Source organism: Callithrix jacchus, chromosome 9 (genome assembly GCF_049354715.1).
Source record: "Callithrix jacchus isolate 240 chromosome 9, calJac240_pri, whole genome shotgun sequence".
NCBI classification, from domain to species: domain Eukaryota; kingdom Metazoa; phylum Chordata; class Mammalia; order Primates; family Cebidae; genus Callithrix; species Callithrix jacchus.
This window is the reverse complement of record NC_133510.1, coordinates 17,713,467-17,730,519: the sequence shown is the minus strand read 5'-3', so window position 1 is coordinate 17,730,519 and position 17,053 is coordinate 17,713,467. Positions and strand designations below refer to the sequence as shown.

The 17,053-nt window shown below is 41.8% G+C and overlaps 1 protein-coding gene across 2 annotated transcripts in view; it reads right to left on the bottom strand.

The window, feature by feature from the left end:
* Positions 1–11,679, bottom strand: part of TIGAR (TP53 induced glycolysis regulatory phosphatase) — a 31,140-nt gene extending 19,461 nt beyond the window's left edge. The window contains exons 1-3 of one of the 2 annotated variants that reach the window (XM_078338484.1): positions 11,537–11,679; positions 9,292–9,353; positions 3,145–3,182 (exon numbers count right to left, since the gene is read on the bottom strand). In XM_078338484.1, the coding sequence (XP_078194610.1) occupies positions 3,145–3,182; positions 9,292–9,353; positions 11,537–11,674 (238 nt within the window). In that variant the 5' untranslated portion in view covers positions 11,675–11,679. The remainder of the gene's footprint in view (positions 1–3,144; positions 3,183–9,291; positions 9,354–11,536) is intronic. The other variant, XM_009003441.4, reaches the window with a different exon arrangement.
* Positions 11,680–17,053: the final 5,374 nt, after the last annotated feature.

Here is a 17,053-nt window from a genome sequence, read left to right as displayed (position 1 = left end):
GAAAATAATCTATCGTAAATCGAAGCCACCCATCAAGACTTCAGACACTGAAATCAGCAAATATGGACTTTAAGATAACTACGAATAAAACATAAAGACAGAATCACAAAAATAAGCAATTAACAGTAACCATCAAAAATAAGTAGACAGCCTTCTAAAATAACTAAATCGGTCTTTTAATAATGAAAATAAGAACTGCTGGGGGCTGGAGGGACCCCTCAATGGATAAACAGAGATTCAATGAGAGGAGGTTTAATGAACTCAAAGACAGGGCTGAGGAGATTAAACAGTACACAGCACAGATACAAGGAGATAGAACATAGCTCAGACATGTTAGAGTTCTAAAGGAAAGAATGAGAATTCCTAACAATGCATTGTCTTAGTTACTGTAACAAAATACTACAGACCCGGTGGCTTACTAACAACAGACATTTATTTCTCACAGTTCTGAATGCTGGAAGTTTGAGATGAGGTTACCAGCATGGTTGGGTTCTGGCCAGGGCCCTCCTCCGTGTTACAGACTGCTGACTTCTCCATCTCTGCTCTCATGGCAAAGAGGAAAGAGCTCTCTGGGGTCTATTATATAAATCCCTCATGACCTAATTACTGCCCCAAGACCCCACTTCCTGATGTGGAGTTATGATTTCAACATGTAACTTCTGGGAAGAAAACCATTCGGTCTATAACATGCATCATCTAATTGGAACTCCAAAAGAATAGAAAAAAAAAAAAATGGCCAGGCGTGCGTGGTGTCTCATGCCTGCAATCCCAGCATTTGGGGAGGCTGAGGCAGGTGGATCACTTGAGGTCAGGAGATCGAAACCAGCCTGGCCAACACGGCGAAACCCTGTCTCTACTGAAAATACAAAATTAGCTGGGCATGGTGGGGCATGTCTGTAGTCCCAGCTACTTGGGAGGCTGAGGCAGGAGAATTGCTTGAACTCAGGAGGCAGAGGTTGCAGTGAGCCGAGATCATGTCATTGTACTCCAGTCTGGGCAGCAGGGCGAGACTCTGTCTCAAAAAAAAAAAAAAAAAGACAAATTCTATATATTTTTAAAAGAGCCAAAATTCAGCTACATACTATTTATGAAAAACACTTAAACATGAGTACACAAAAAGGGTGAAAGGAATGAGATGGGGCCGGGCGCAGTGGCTCACGCCTGTAATCCCAGCACTTTGGGAGGCCAAGGCGGGTGGATTGCTTGAGGTCAGGAGTTCGAGACCAGCCTGGCCAACATGGTGAAACCCTGTCTCTTAAAAAAAAAAAAAAGGAATGAGATGGAAAAATACATACCAGTGAAATTCCACCCCCCAAACAGCTCAAGTAGCTGTATTACTATCAGAAAAGTAAAACTTTATGACAAAAGTCTAAGGATTTTGGAACTACTATAAAAAAAAAATCAATGATCCAATTTACTAAGAAGATGCAATCATTTAAATGTGTATATGCCTAATAAAATAACCTCAATCTATATGAAAGTAGAACATACAAATCAAAAATGGATAGAATTTCAAGTATTAAAAGGCAAACTGGATGCCACAGCAGGAAATTAAAAATACTGCACTTATAAATTGATACTTAGGACATGCAGGCAAACTAGTACATTTATAAAATTAATAAAGTATATAAGATTTGAAAAACAAAATCAAGAAGGCTGATTGTTTGATATATAACTCCAGTTCCAACAATGAGGGATTACAGATTTTTCTGCAGCATACAATGGAAGAATTCTAAAAACTGACCATATTAATACATTTCAAAGAAGCGTCTCAAATAAACCATACTGTCAGGACACAAAAGCATTTACAATGGAAGTCACTTAGAGTAGGAATTTAAAATACTTGGTGCTGAATGCTTACCGCCTGTCAAAACTGTGGGCATGCAAACAAAAATGCTACTTAGAAATAGGTAAGCCTTGAGGCCGGGCGAGGTGGGCAGATCACCTGAGGTCAGGAGTTCAAGACCAGCCTAGCCAACATGGCAAAACGCCATCTCTACCAAAAATACAAAAATTAGCCAGGCGTGGTGGCACATGCCTGTAATGCCAGCTACTCAGGAGGCTGAGGCAGAAGAATCACTTAATCCAGGAAGTGGAGGTTGCAGGGAACAGAGATTACACCACTGCACTCCAGCTCGGGTGGCAGAGTGAGACCCTGTCTTGGAAAAAAAAAAAAGAAAGAAAGAAATATATAAGCCTTGAATGCTTACACACAAAAGGCTTAACTTAAAGAACCAAGTATCCAACTGACAGGGTCAGAAAAAGAAGACAAAATAAACCTAAAAACAAATGTGAACACAAAAACTTTTCTTGACGTTCCGTTGACTGTATCTTAGGAAATAAGAGAAATGAGCAATGCAAAAGGCCAGGTGGTAAGAGGCTTCAATCCAAAGGATAGCCTAGTGGAGCTTGCGTCCTCTGAAAACAAATTTTCCTTTAAGAATCTGACCAGTTAGCATCCATAAAAGGGAGTCAGGCAAACACAGTATGAAAATCAGTTTTTGTAAATTTCAGAAGTCCCTAACAAAAAAAGCATCAAAACTAAATGCTTTTATAATCACAGCAAAGAAACAGCATGTCTAGCCAAAAGTTCACCCAAGATATTCTTAAAAAGCCCGACTAGCTGGATCACAGGGCAAATAAAAGATCTGAGTCCAAATTAACAGAAAAAAGGGAGAAACAATCTCTTCAGAACGAAGTAACAACCACATGTGACGATAGTTCTTTTTTAAAATCTTTATTACTACTAAAATTAAAATAACTATCTTAGCGGAAAAAATACCATCAACACCAGTCAGTAAAACTTCATGTTTCCAAATATAAAATAATTTCAAATCCAGACATTTATATTTTAAGACACCCAGACCCAATATAATCAGCAGACAGAGCCACTTTGAAGTTATATGTAAGGAATAATTTGGAGAACTCTACTTTACACCCAGTTGAGAGATTTAGTCCTCCTGGTTACTAACTGCCCTGATCATATTTCTGTGGTGATGATGCTTTGATTCTGCAATCCCGATTCACGATGGGGTGCTGCCCCAATTCTACCCCTACCCCACCAAATCTGCTTAACTCACAAATCATATTAACACAGTTTAGCTCTCAGAATGAGAGCTAAAATAACAATCGGATTATACCAACCTTGAATTATTTTCTCCTTGTTAAATCTTGTTTCTCCACTAAAATAGAAAGAGAAGGAGAACCTTATTAACCAAATTATGCTATTTTTGAGAGGAGGAAAAAAATCAGCAATGAAGTATAGTGATATTCATAAAGGTATCATATGAAACTTGTAACACACTTCATAATCCAACCTGAAATAACACTTTATTCTAAACTAATATTTGCAATCATCTTCCCTAATGAAGAGCTAAGAATTTCAAACTACTCCAAACTAAAATGTATAGATCAGGAATCTATCTTAAGTGAATTGCAGGTGGAAAATCCTACTAAAAAACATAACACAAATACCATTCTAGCCAAATAATCTTGTTAAAATAAATATATTGATCAAAACTACTCTCACCGGCAGCAGGACCAAAAGTATGAGAGTCAGTCCATTCATTGCTAGACTGAAAGAGCAAATGAAAGAGAATCTGAATGGAATGGAAGAGAAGTGCACAAACCTTCAGAACCCCCCACCTTCTCTTACTTCCTACTTCTTCAGCAGTTACTTTTCGTAGTCCTGAGTGATCTTGCAGACCAACTGCACACTGAAGTGAGGTTTGAGTACCACTCTTTTAAAAACTAAAATACCAGAGCAAATCAAAGCTATTTGAAGCAACCAGAAGGGTAAAACATGAAACTTTGTCACAAAGTAACTGGGGTTATTGAGGTTGGAGGGGGAAAAGGGCAGGAAGTGCATGGGCAAGACTGGACAGCAGGATAGGTTGATAGTAAATGCAATGGTCAAGTACATGAAAAGTAGGATCAAGGAGAATTCAGTTGAAGTTCCTTTGAGTTGATTAAATGTTTGCTGACCCAACCTCTTCACTAGAATTGCTGGGCCATAAGGTATGCAAATACCCAGCTTTATTAGTTAACGCCAAAGTGTCATAACAAGTTACACTACCCTGTAGATACCACCCTCAACAAGACTCAGTGATGTCAGGTTTCTTTAATTTGTGCCAGTCTGGTACCTGGCAACAATTCACCTCACTTGAAACACTAGTTTACAATAATAATAATTAAAACGTCACATAGGACTGATTTACTCAGATCTAGAAAAAAAATCTACCAGACCTAAAAGTCAGAATCACAAACTCAGGCCTTGGCCTGGAATCCTGTCCCTTGTTCACAAAAACAGCTGTGTGCCAACGTCTGCCAAGACACAGATTGCTGGATTTGCCCAATATGAATGTTCTTTAAGACCCAACCCAAGACCAGTTCTTTCAGGTAGTCTCCCTCCTTGGTGCCATTCTCCATCTACCTGTTCTATTTAATTCCCACACTCTATGCTCCCATTGTCCACTGGCACTACTAACATAAGCTATCATCTCTGTGCTAATTGACTGTTTACCTGTGTGTCTATCCTGGCTCCACTTCCTTAAAGGCACAACCAGAGATTGCATACCCTTAACACGCCCAGGGCCTGGAGAAAATCCTGGGAAGTTAAGGAACTTCAGTGAATGTACTTTTGCCTATGGAGGGTCATCTGGAAATACCTATCAAAATGACAAATGTGTTTACCCTTTTATCCAATAACCCAATTACTTGGAATAACTGAATTCACTCATATCGAAAAGATCATTTGCAGCTGGGTGTGGTGGCGCATGCCTATAATCACAGCACTTTGGGAAGTCAAGGTGAGCATGGATCACTTGAGGTCAGGAGTTCGAGACCAACCTGGCCAACATGGTGAAACCCTGTCTCTACTAAAAATACAAAAATTAGCCAGGCATGGTGGCAGGCACCCAGTAATCCCAGCTACTTGGGAGGCCAAGGAACGAGAATTGTTTAAACCAGGGAGGCAGAGGTTGCAGTGAGCCGTGATCATACCACTGCACTCCAGCATGGGTGACAGACTAAGACTCTGTCTCACACACAAAAAAAGATCATTAACTACAGTATTATTTCTAGTAGCGACAGATTATAAATAACCCAAATGTCCATTAACAAGGAAACTCATTTCCTTAACTATGGCCAGAACCATTATTTATATCAACAAATAAATAGTGATAGATCTACCTAATAAAATCCTATGTAAATGTGTCCCTTGAAGAGAGAGGTTATATGTAAAGATATAGAATGCTCACCAAGATATATGATTAAGTAGAAAAAACAAGGTATAGAATAATATAAAAAGAAAGCTACCTTTCTAGGGAGGAGGGAAATAAACATCTGGATCTGCACAAAGAAACAACGGAAGGATAAACATGAAATAACACGATCACCTATTGCTTGGGGGGAGAACAGGAAGACTAGGTATAACTGTTTTGATTTCTAAACATGTAGATGTGTTAGCTGAAAAATGAATGTATGATAAAGAATAAAATTTCACAGAACTATGTATGCCTTGGTAAAAACCAACAGCACTGATTTGTCACTATCGTTGTTAATATCAATAAAAGAGTTCCTAGGCTGGGTGCAGTGGCTCACACCTGTAATCCCAGCATTTTGGGAGGCCATGGAGGGCAGATCACTGAGACCAGCCTGGAGTTTGAGACCAGCCTGGCATGGTGAAACCCCATCTCTACTAAAAATACAAAAATCAGTCAGGCGTGGTGACAGGTACCTGTAATCCCAGTAGGAAAATCACCTAAACCCAGAAGGCAGAAGTTGCAGTGAGCCAAGATTGCGCCACTGCACACCAGCCTGGGCAAAAAGAGCAAGACTTTGTCTCAAAAAAAAAAAAGATTTCCTACACTCCAAAATTCATTCAGAATCTCATAAAAGGGTCATGAAAGAGGATATTAACCTCTACCATTCAGATGGCTAAAGCAGAAGGATCCAGGGCAAAGATGGGAAACCTGTCATTTTTAATCTAGAAATAGTTACCGTGTATTAGATTCACTTCCTGTCTTAGCCTCAAAATCTTGCTGAGACCAAGAATAAAGTATCTGTTATTTCAAGACAAATAACATCCTCGTGAGACAGTGGCTTGTAGCCTTTAAATTAAACCTGGCCTAAAACTGCCTCCATGCCTAGGGAGCTACCACCTAACTAAACACGTAAGCAAACTGCAACATAATTGGAGAGTATATTCCAAGTCTCAGCCAATTATGGGCTGCAAACTGCTCAGACATGTCCAAATAAAGCAAAGCAGGACCTGTAACTAATCAGGCTATTTCTGTATGTCACATCCATTTTTTTTTTTTTTTTTTTTTTGAGATGGAGTCTCACTCTGCAGCCCAGGTTGGAGTGCAGTGGTGTCATCTCAGCTCACTGCAACCTCCAACACCCGGGTTCAAGCTATTCTCCTGCCTCAGCCTCCCAAAGAGCTGGGATTACAGGCATGCACCACCACACCCAGCTAATTTTTGTATTTTTAGTAGGCAGGGTTTCACCATGCTGGCCAGGCTGGTCTTAACTCCTGACCTCAGGTGATCCTCCTGCCTTGGCCTCCCAAAGTGCTGGGATTACAGGTGTGAGGCACTGAGCCTATAATCCTAGCCTGTCACTTCCTTTCTCTGTCTATAAATACTGCCTGCCTATGTCGCTGGGTTAAGCATTCTGGAGCTTTAGTGGTTCAGGTGCTGTCTGATTTATGAATCATTTCTTTGATCAAATAAACTAAGTCTAATTTGTCTAAAGTTTTTAACACAGCTAATACAATTTCAAGCCAAAGCCAAAGAATCCAGGGTGAGGAGAAATTTAATAATTTGCCAAGCAAGAAATCATGTAAGAGCCACCTAAAAACTCAGTATTTACAAATCACAGAAATTTAGCTGAGATCATACTTTTTGTATACTTGCTGAAAAGATTAACTCAGCATTCTTATTTAATCAAAGTAGATGATGAAAGAGTTAGATTAAAATAAAAGATTATACTGTCAAAATGTCATTTCATAAAAAACAGCCAGGCAAAGTGGCTCACGCCTGTAATCCCAGCACTTTGGGAGGCCGAGGTGGATGGGATCACCTGAGGTCAGGAGTTTGCTCAGCCTGGCCAACATGGAGAAACCCCATCTCTACTAAAAATACAAATCAGCTGGGTGTAGTGGCACGTGCCTGTAATTCCAGCTATTCAGGAGGCTGAGGCGGGAGAACTGCTTGAACCCAGGAGACAGAGGTTGTAGTGGGCTGAGATCGTGCCACTGCACTCCAGCCTGGGCGACAGACAGAGATTCTGTCTCAAAAAAAATGAATCCCAAAAATTGGGTAGTTTCATAAAAGTACTTCCCTACCATCTAATGGTTTGCAGTGAAAGCAGCATAACTGTTGTGATATGAAGGACTCATTTAGCCGTAAATCAACAGAGGCTGCTGTAGACACAATAGTATTATTAACAAACATGGCTTTCGGTTTAGCTGTTTGGCCTTTCTGCCTTCAAATCACTTCATAAATATTAAAGAGTAGGGATCCAAAAATAGTTTTTTTTTTTCCAAAAACTTTCATAAATATTTAGTTTTACAGCTTTTATCAGCTTCATTGAGAGGTTTATATAAATCCTTGAAGTAACTGTTTAATTAGTATGTTTGGGAAATGGGAAAAGAAAGTTGATGGCTAAAATAGCTTTACTATTAATCTATTTCCCTTAACCATGTCTGACTTGTGATAGTAGCAGAGAAGGTGAACGGGGCTGAAAGGTCAGAGGGATGTATTTTGAAGGAGTCAGGAATAACACCACTCATTTTCAAAATCTGCAGTGTGATCCATTTCCAAAACAGAAACCTGACTCTGCAGGAATCCAAGTGCTTATGCCAAGATGTTAAGTCTTAGGACCAGCCATTTATAGGACCTACAAATATATATCATTCATTTTGTAGGTTATCTCACAGTTGTTCACTTAAAAGATGTTTTATCTTGTTAGTCTGGATTTATATTCTGCAGCATTTCTTCAGAAGTCGTAACAGAAAGCTCAGTATCTCTTAAGTCCTTTTAAGGAATTCAAATTCAACACACAATACTCAGCTTGCTACAAAAGAGGGGCAATTAATGGGAAATTCATGTAAATTTGGGTCAAGTTTTCAAAATAGTTATTCTTTAGTGTAAATGAAAATGTAAAGCCTCACCTGATACCACCAATGCAGCTTAGTCCTAATTCCTTTACACTAATAAATTCATTTGCAAATATAGAAATTTCAAGGGCTAGCAACACATGACTTTGGGCTGTCTTTGATTTTTATAAAGTATCTGTACAAGGTACCTTTATACTTTTATAAAGTATTAAAACTTTATCAAGTATTGGCTTTATAAAAGTACTAAATTACAGACGACCTAATGGTATTTTGCTTGCTTTATTAATATCCAGAACAATTATTAGCAATACAAAAAAACTAATTGCCAATAGACGTACAGTAAGAAAAATCAGTTTTGCTATCAATAACTTTACTAATTCATCTTTAAGTCATTCAAAGTAAATTAAATTGAGTTTGCCCAAAATTTTAAGAGCTGCCTAAACCTGGAAGTGAAATAGACGGTTTTGCAGGAGACTTACTGCAAACACCTACAAATAACACTTCAAGGTCGCAGAGCCTTCAACAGTGCCAGGTATGTGATGGCAACGCTACCTGGACGTGTTGCAGTTTCCATCAAGGCTGCGCCATAAGATCATGAGAAGTTACAGTTTGACAGTGAGAATAGACTTGTTCTGGAATCTTGGGCAGTCTATTCCAGAAATGATACACACTGGTACTTTCACGAAGACAGACAAACACACACGAAGGAACAGCACAAGATTCTTAATGGGTTCTGTTGAATTTCGATTGCTTTAAAGATTTTTTCTTTTTTTTGCATTACCTGAAGAGGTAAGTCCAATAAAATTATCTAATTCTTCAAAAAGTCATTACATTTAACTATAGTGATTACGAGTCAAATTTAAAATCACTTCTTTTCCTAAAAGAATCACCAGGTTTTAGCTTTGAGAACTCTGAAGTCAAGAAGAGGGATGGTCCAGACAGGAAAGCATCAAACCGGCCCTGTCAATTACTTCAACACTCCATCCTCCTACACATAAAACAGAACAAAATATACTATTCTCAATGTTCCACACAATTATATTAGGAGAACAAAAAGTAGCCTCAAAAATGGCTAGTGATGTTCAAGTAATCTGCAAATACGAGGTTTTAACACATTAAATAGGAAACAAAAGACGTGAGTGGTTAAGTTGCTTTGCTTAAAATCCTACCTCCTCAACTTGCCATGTGACTTTAAGCAAGTTACATGGCCTCTCTGACTCAGCTGCCTCACCTGAAAAACAAGTTTATCAGTCCTTAACTCACAAAACTGTCAGACTTTAATGCCTGGCAAATAGTCATTCATTAAGACTTATTTTTAAAATGATTCCTATGAGGGTCTCCAGAATCAAACACTTCTTAAGCAGCAGGAAGGGAATAAAATCCACATTTGTATGACCGTTGTTTATTAAGAATGTAAACAGGAATCTTCTTACTTTTCTTACTTGTCTTAACCCAGATATTCTACAACTTCTGAGCCTTCTATTTTTCTTTCATTCTTTTTTTTTTTAAAGACAGGGTCTCACTCTGTCATCCAGGCTGAAGTACAGTGGCCCAATCACAGCTCACTACAACCCTGACTTCCCAAGCTCAAGTGATCCAAGTGATTCTCCTGTCTCAGCCTCCCTAGCAGCTGGGACTACAGGCATGCACCCCCACACCCAGCTTTTTTTTTTTTTTTTGGTAGGAGGTTTCACCACGTTGCCCAGGCTGATCCACCCACTTCCGCCTCCCAACATGCTAGGATTACAGGCGTGAACCCCCGTGATGGTCTGAGTTTCAATTACACATGTGACACTGTGCTGGCTGGGTTAGGTGTCTAGACAGTGCTCTAACATCGGAAGAAAGGGTGATCAGCCAGCCCTCTAGTTCCTGTTCTGCTACCAATTAGCCATATGACCTTTAGTAACTTAGGAATTCTCCCAAGGCATTCTATTAACCAAGAAGTGTGGGGAGAAGAGATAGAGAAGACCTAGATTTCTAAGGCAGCCATTAAAATCTTGCGAATCCTAAAAGGACAATTTTAGAGGATTCTCAAGATTATCTTTCTTATAAAGGAAGGACAGGCCTAAAAAGATAGGAGTTAAGTCAACTGACAAAGTTAAATCATATTAGTGTCCCTTGTGAGCTCCAAGAAAGCAGAAATGGTATCGTACTGGCACATAGTATCTACTGGTGTGATAAACTGTATGTTCGTATTTGGAATCAACTGCACTGGAGCTGTCTTTACAGAAATAGAAGTTATTTCTCTGATATATTTCTTCCCCTGTTGCATCATACACTTTACCTGTCCTCCATTTAACTATCACATTAAAACAGTGAGATAGGCACTATCATTTGCCTATAAGCAAATTTCAGTCAGATTAAGTCGGTTAACTGAAGCCCAGACTACCTGGCTTTCAGCTGGAGAATGGATTCCAACCCAGGTCTATCTTGCCTGCAAAATCTGTGCTCTTACAGGCCTGTAATCCCAGCGCTTTGAGAGGCCAAAGTGGGCGGATCACTTGAGGTCAGGAGTTCAAGACCAGCCTGGCCAACATGGTGAAACCCCATCTCTACTAAAAAAAAATTAATCGGGCATGGTGGCGTGTGCCTATAATCCCCACTACTTGGGATACTGAGGCAGGAGAATCGCTTGAACCCGGGAGGTGGAGGTTGCAGTGAGCCGAGATCGCGCCAATGCACTCCAGCCTGGGTGACAGAGCAAGGTTCTATGTCACAAAAAAAGAAAAATCTGTGCTCTTAACTACCCTGATTTTCACCTCCCATTAACACTTGACAATTACGTGTGGATAAGAAAGGATAAGAGACATAAAGACAGATCAGCATTTAGCTCCGTGTAATGTTACGATGATAAAAAATTTTATTTGGGATGATGCGATCTACTGAGATCAGATCTGAGGCCCTCTTTTGTCTACCAGAACTGTAACCTCTGGGGAAAAGAAAGAAGTCTCATATATGTGCCTGGGGGCTGACTGCCTGGGGGAACAGCAGAGACAGAGAGGATAACGGAAGGCAGCCAGCATCAAAAACATCAGCCATGGACGAGAAATTGTGCAAACTCTTGCAACCTGCTGGGGAGCAAAAACGGTGCCTAGAGAAGTCTGTGGAGATGGTTGTCTTTCAGCCACCACGTACCTGCGAACCCCGATCCCTAGTCCTCGGGTCCTCGCTTTATCTGAAACACGGGATGAAGCTATCTAAGACCTGCCATCCTCCCTCCGGGCTGCTGGGATGAGACCAGGGGCGACACGAGACGGCCCCAAGGCAAGCTCCCCGGAAAAAGTGCTTCCCAGCCAGTCCTCCCGGGCCGGACCGAAGTAGGAAGGGGAGAGGGTGGCAGACCCGTGTTCCCTTCACCCGCTCCAATACACTCAAGGAAGAGAGAGAGCGGCACCCTGCCACAGTCATACTCACTGCCGGATAACAGTCAGAGCGAAGCGAGCCATGTTCCTGGAGCCGCTTCCCGTCCGTGGCCCCACGCCCCGCCGCTCCCGCACTGCGGGCCACCTCCCCACACCACTTCCGCCAGCCGCCGGCCGGCTCCGCCACCATAGGCCGAGGCGGCCCTGCACGTCATCCCCGAAGGCCAATCAGCGCCGGGCCAGGCCGACGGGGCGGGGGAGATGCGGGAACCACGAGGCCCCGCCCAGGACTGCGGCGCTTGCGCCCCTGCGCGTGGACCTGTGATTGGCGCGCGGCAGGTGCGTGTGGCCCCGCCCGCAGAGTCCGCTGTAGGATTTCTTCCCCCGCCAGCCTGCAGCTGACGGTCGGGGCAGATAAGGCAGCCAGCGCTCGGATTTGTTGTGGTTGATCCGATTGAGCCTGACATGCAACCGTTAGTCTTATAGCTGGCCACTGTGATGAATGCCTCACGGGTGTACAGCGACTTACAGATGTGTTCTAAGAGTTCCGTTAATCCCTAACCTTGAGGACGTAGGGTCAGCAAGGTCTGCAGACTCAGACCCACCCACCCCACCTCCGCCAGACCAGACGCCCTCCTTGACCAAACTTTAGTCAGGTTCCTTTTCTAGACTAGACGGCATCCTCGGCCTGCTGAGCCCGGTTTTGCCAAAGAGTCCTGATAAACCAGTTTATCAAGAGTCCCCTCACTCCTGATACTCTCTTCTAAAGCCCTTGATCTCTAATCTTAAAGTTCCTCCTCCCTCTCCCCCTCGATGACTTACCACGTTCTGGTAATTTTCCATCTTCTCCTTCATCCCTTCCATCCCGCCCCCGGCTATAAATCTCCACCGGTCCTGGTTGTATTCTAGAGTCAAATTCAGCCTCTCTCACCTATTGCAGTAGTCTTGAGTAAAGTCTTCCTTGCCGTTTTTAAGAAGTGTCAGATGAATAATTTCTCTTCAGAGCCTTGAGGGGGTTACCTAATCTCTCTAACCCCTTGGTTATATGACAGGTAAACTGGGATAGCAGTACCTAGCAATGTGACACAAGTAACAATGATGTTAGCTAGGTAACATTTTCTTCCAGGCACCGTTACCGAAATTCATTTGTGTTCCATGCACTGTTACCTAATGCATTTGTTTCCTTGAATCCCCACTTACATATGAAAAGATGGATTTAGAGAAGAGAAGAGATACTTAGATTCATAGGCACACATTTCTGAGGTAGACAAAATAGGCTACATTATCTTCACTTAAGAGATGAGAAATGTGGCCTAGAGAGACACAGTAATTTGCCTAGGCTCACATAACTGGTCAGTGGTGACACAGGAACTAATTTAGAGGTCCTCAAACCTACCTTTTCATTAGAATAATCTAGGAACCTTTGTCAGGCTACACCGCAGAAAAACGAAGTCTGAACTTCTGGAGAAAAGACTCAGGCAGCAGTACCTGTATTTTTTTTCATTCCCAGCTGTTTCCAACATATAGGCGTCTGTTCTGAGAGCTAGCAGTTTAAAGCAATGCTTCACAAACTTGAATGTGCGCAGAAAGCCCTTGGGCATAGTGTTAAAATGCAGATTCTGGAGTTAGTAGATTGGAGTGGGGACCAAATTCAGCATCTCTAACAGCTTGCAGGTCAACAGGAGGCATTTTCAGGCTGAGAGTGGAGGGATAATTCAGAGGGCCCTAATGGTGGGACCCAGATACTCCATGTGTGTGTGTGTGTGTGTGTGTGTTTCATATTCTGAATGTCCAAATGAATGACTCAGCCCAGCAGATTCTCCAGGAAGTTTAAGCTGAAAAAAATGAAATTAAGTAGTTGTCTGTGAGGGGTGAAGCAGAAAGAAAGCATAGAAAGAAACCGTAGGATAGAGTTAGGGCTATGAAGGGGCATATTGATTGAAGTTGTGAAGAAACAGAAGCCATATGTAATACAAGTGAGAGAACAAATTTACAGAGAAGAGGGTATGAAAAAGCAAAGTCAATGGAAGAAGCAAGGAGACACACAGAGAGACACAGATACAAGTGAGTAATGCAAAGAGTACCCAGTCACTAGTCCTTCAAGCTGCCATAGAACCAGATACCTTATAAGTTCCTGTTTTTATAGTAAAACCTCTTTCACTTTAAGGTAGTCTAAGTGCATTTCTAAAGCCTAAATAAAAACAGCTTTCCATTTTGTCTCACTTAATACACACAATAACTCTGTAAGGTAGGAGTTATTTCCATTTTATAGACAAAGAATTAAGGCACATACAGGTTAACTAATTTCCCATTGTTTGGGCCAGTCACAGTGGTTCATGCCTGTAATCCCAGCACTTTGGGAGGCCGAGGCAGGTGGATCACTTGAGGTCAGGAGTTGGAGACCAGCCTGGTCAGCACAGTGAAAACCCTCCTCCACTAAAAATACAAAAAGTAGCAGGTGCCTGTAATCCAAGCTACTAGGGAGGCAGGAGAATCACTTGAACCTGGGAGATGGAGATCGCAGTGAGCCAAGATCATGCCCCTGTACTCCAGCCTGGGTGAGAGAGTGAGACTCCATCTCCAACCACCACCTCCCACCCAAAGAAACAAAACAAAACTAATTTCCCATCTCTCAAGATCTCAAAACTGAGTCTGAGACCAGATACCTATACTCCAGGAGGTTTCAAAACTCTAAATCATGAGGGCAAGTACTGGCTGTATTTCATTACTTCCTTTGTTCCTAAGAAAATGTTTGGAACACAGTGGAGATTCCATTAAAATCTGTCAAATAAATGAAGAATACCTGTTATGATCAATTTGTCTAATGAAGCATACATATATTTTTTAAAAACTGACATATGAGAGAAGATTATTGTTTTAGGAGAAATTTGAAAGTTACAAAGCACCCACCAATGTTATTTTTTTAATTATCTGAGGAATAAATTACAAAACAATGTCTTCACAAACTTTAAGAATCAGGGGCCAGGCACAGTGGTTCATGCTGGTAATACTAGCACTTTGGGAGACTGAGGTGGGCAGATCATGAGGTTGAGAGATCAAGACCATCCTGGCCAACATGGTGAAACCCTGTCTCTACTAAAAATACAAAAATTAGCTGGGCGTGATGGTGTGTGCCTATAGTCCCAGCTACTCAGGAGGCTGAGGCAGGAGAATTGCTTGAACCTGGGAGGCAGAGGTTGCAGTGAGCCAAGATCATGCCACTGCATTCCAGCCTGGGTGACAGAGCGAGACTCCCTCTCAAAAAAAAAAAAAAAAAAAAACAGGAAACAGGTTGAGAAATGAGGTGTCTTTGAAAGAAAGGACATTGTCCAGCATTATTCACTCAGTGGTTTGGGGAATTGTCCTTCTGCTTATAAAATGAACAGAGAGTTCACTTAAACTGTAATTCAGATGGAAGCTAGAAATACCCATATATGTATGTGTGTGTATGTATATATGTGTGTGTGTGTGTTTATAAATTTTAATTCAGATAGAAACTAGAAGTACACATATTTATAAATATACATATATATGTATATAGGGATATTTCTAGCTTCTATCTGAATTAAAGTTTAAGTGACCTCCCTGTTCATTTTATAAGTGGAATAGGTATGTGTGTGTGTGTGTGTGTGTGTGTATATATATATATATATATGTGCATATGTGTGTGTATATACATATATATATATAAATTTTTTTTTGGAGACAGGATTTCACTCCCATTGTCCCAGGCTGGAGTGCAGTGATGTGCTCTCAGCTCACTACGGTTTCTGCCGCCTGGGCTCAAGCAATCCTCCTGCCTTAGCCTCCCAAGTAACTGGGACGACAGGCCTGCACCAGCATGTCTGGGTTTCTCTATGTTGGTAAGGATGGTCTTGAACTCCTGACTTCAAGTGATCTGCCAGCCTCAGCCTCCGAAAGTGCTGGGATTACAGGCATGAACCACCACGCCCAGCCACCCATCAATATATTTTGTTGACAACCTCTCAAATCACATATGCCTTTTTTAAAAAATGAAAAATGGTGCTTTGTTGGAGCACATCATATGATGGCATTCCGAATTAGTCAGGATAGGTCATGTTATGCCAAGATAATAAATGAAGTCTGGAACTTCCACGGCTTCACACATAATACTTTGTTTTTCTTTCATGCTGTATCTCTGACATGGATCAGAAAGGGTCTTGAGGCTACATACTCATTCGGGGCCTAGGGTTGACAGATATGTCAACTTCAGAAACACAAGAATTCATGATTTTTGAGGCAAGAGATGAGAACAGTTGAGGATCTTGAACCAGCCCTTAGATGCTTCCTTCATGCATTGTCCAGAGCCACTCACATGGCCCTACCAAACTGCAGAGGTGATGGGAAACGTGGGGCACACCTGAGTGTTTGGTGGTAGACAATCCCATAAACCCTGTGCATGTGGGAGTATCTGAGGATTCTGCCCTTGACTCTCTTCTCTACTCAACTGTGAGGTCTGCTAGGTGATCTAACCCAGTGTATAGATCCTAGTGATATCCCCAGCCTTGCCCTTTGCTCTGAGCTCCTCATTCATTTATTTGTTATAGTTACCTACTCAACATCTACGCCTGGGTCTATAGTTGACATCTCAAGATAGCTTTGTCCACACAGAACCTTTAATTTTTAACCTCCAAAAACAGCTGGTTTTAGCTGGGTGCAGTGGCTCATGCCTGTAATCCCAGCACTTTGGGAGGCCAACAAGGGCAGATCATGAGCTCAGAAGTTCGAGACCAGCTTGACCAACATAGTGAAACCCTGTCTCTACTAAAACTAAAATTAGCCCAGGCGTAGTGGCAAATGCCTGTAATCCCAGCTACTCAGGAGGCTGAGGCTGGAGAATCACTTGAAACCAGGAGGCAGAGGTTGTGGTGAGCTGAGATCCCACACTGTGCTCCAGCCCGGGTGACAAAGTGAGACTCTGTCTCAAAAATAAAAAAATAAAAACAGCTGGTCTTCCAGTCTTTCTCATCTTAGTAAATGGTAACACCGTCCGCATGACTGCTCATGAAACCCTTGATTCCTTATCAAACTTAACATTCTCTGCCAAATTCATAATAGATTTCTGTAGGCTCAATAACACAGTGAGTACTAGACTTCTTCTCTTGTTTCCTTTTTTTTTTTTTTTAAGACAGAGTCTTGCTCTGTCACCCAGGCTGGAGTGCAGTGGCACGATCTCGGCTCACTGCAACCTCCACCTCCCAGGTTCAAGCAATTTTTCTGCCTCGGCCTCCTGAGTAGCTGGGATTACAGGCACGCACCACCATGCCTGGCTAATTTTTCTGTATTTTTAGTAGAGATGGGGTTTCACCATGTTGGCCAGTCTGTTCTCGAACGCCTGACCTCAGGTGATCCACCTGCCTCACCCTAATCTTGTTTTCAAATAAAGATTAATTACTGTCTTCACTGAAGATGAGCCAAGTGTGAAACGCCTGATCTACTTGGAATGTAGGGTAGGAGAGGAGACTGGGTCGGAGCCAGTTTCCCAGGCATTTAAATACTTCCGCAATAGCATTAAGAATGAAATTAATTACATTATGACCAAAAGCTG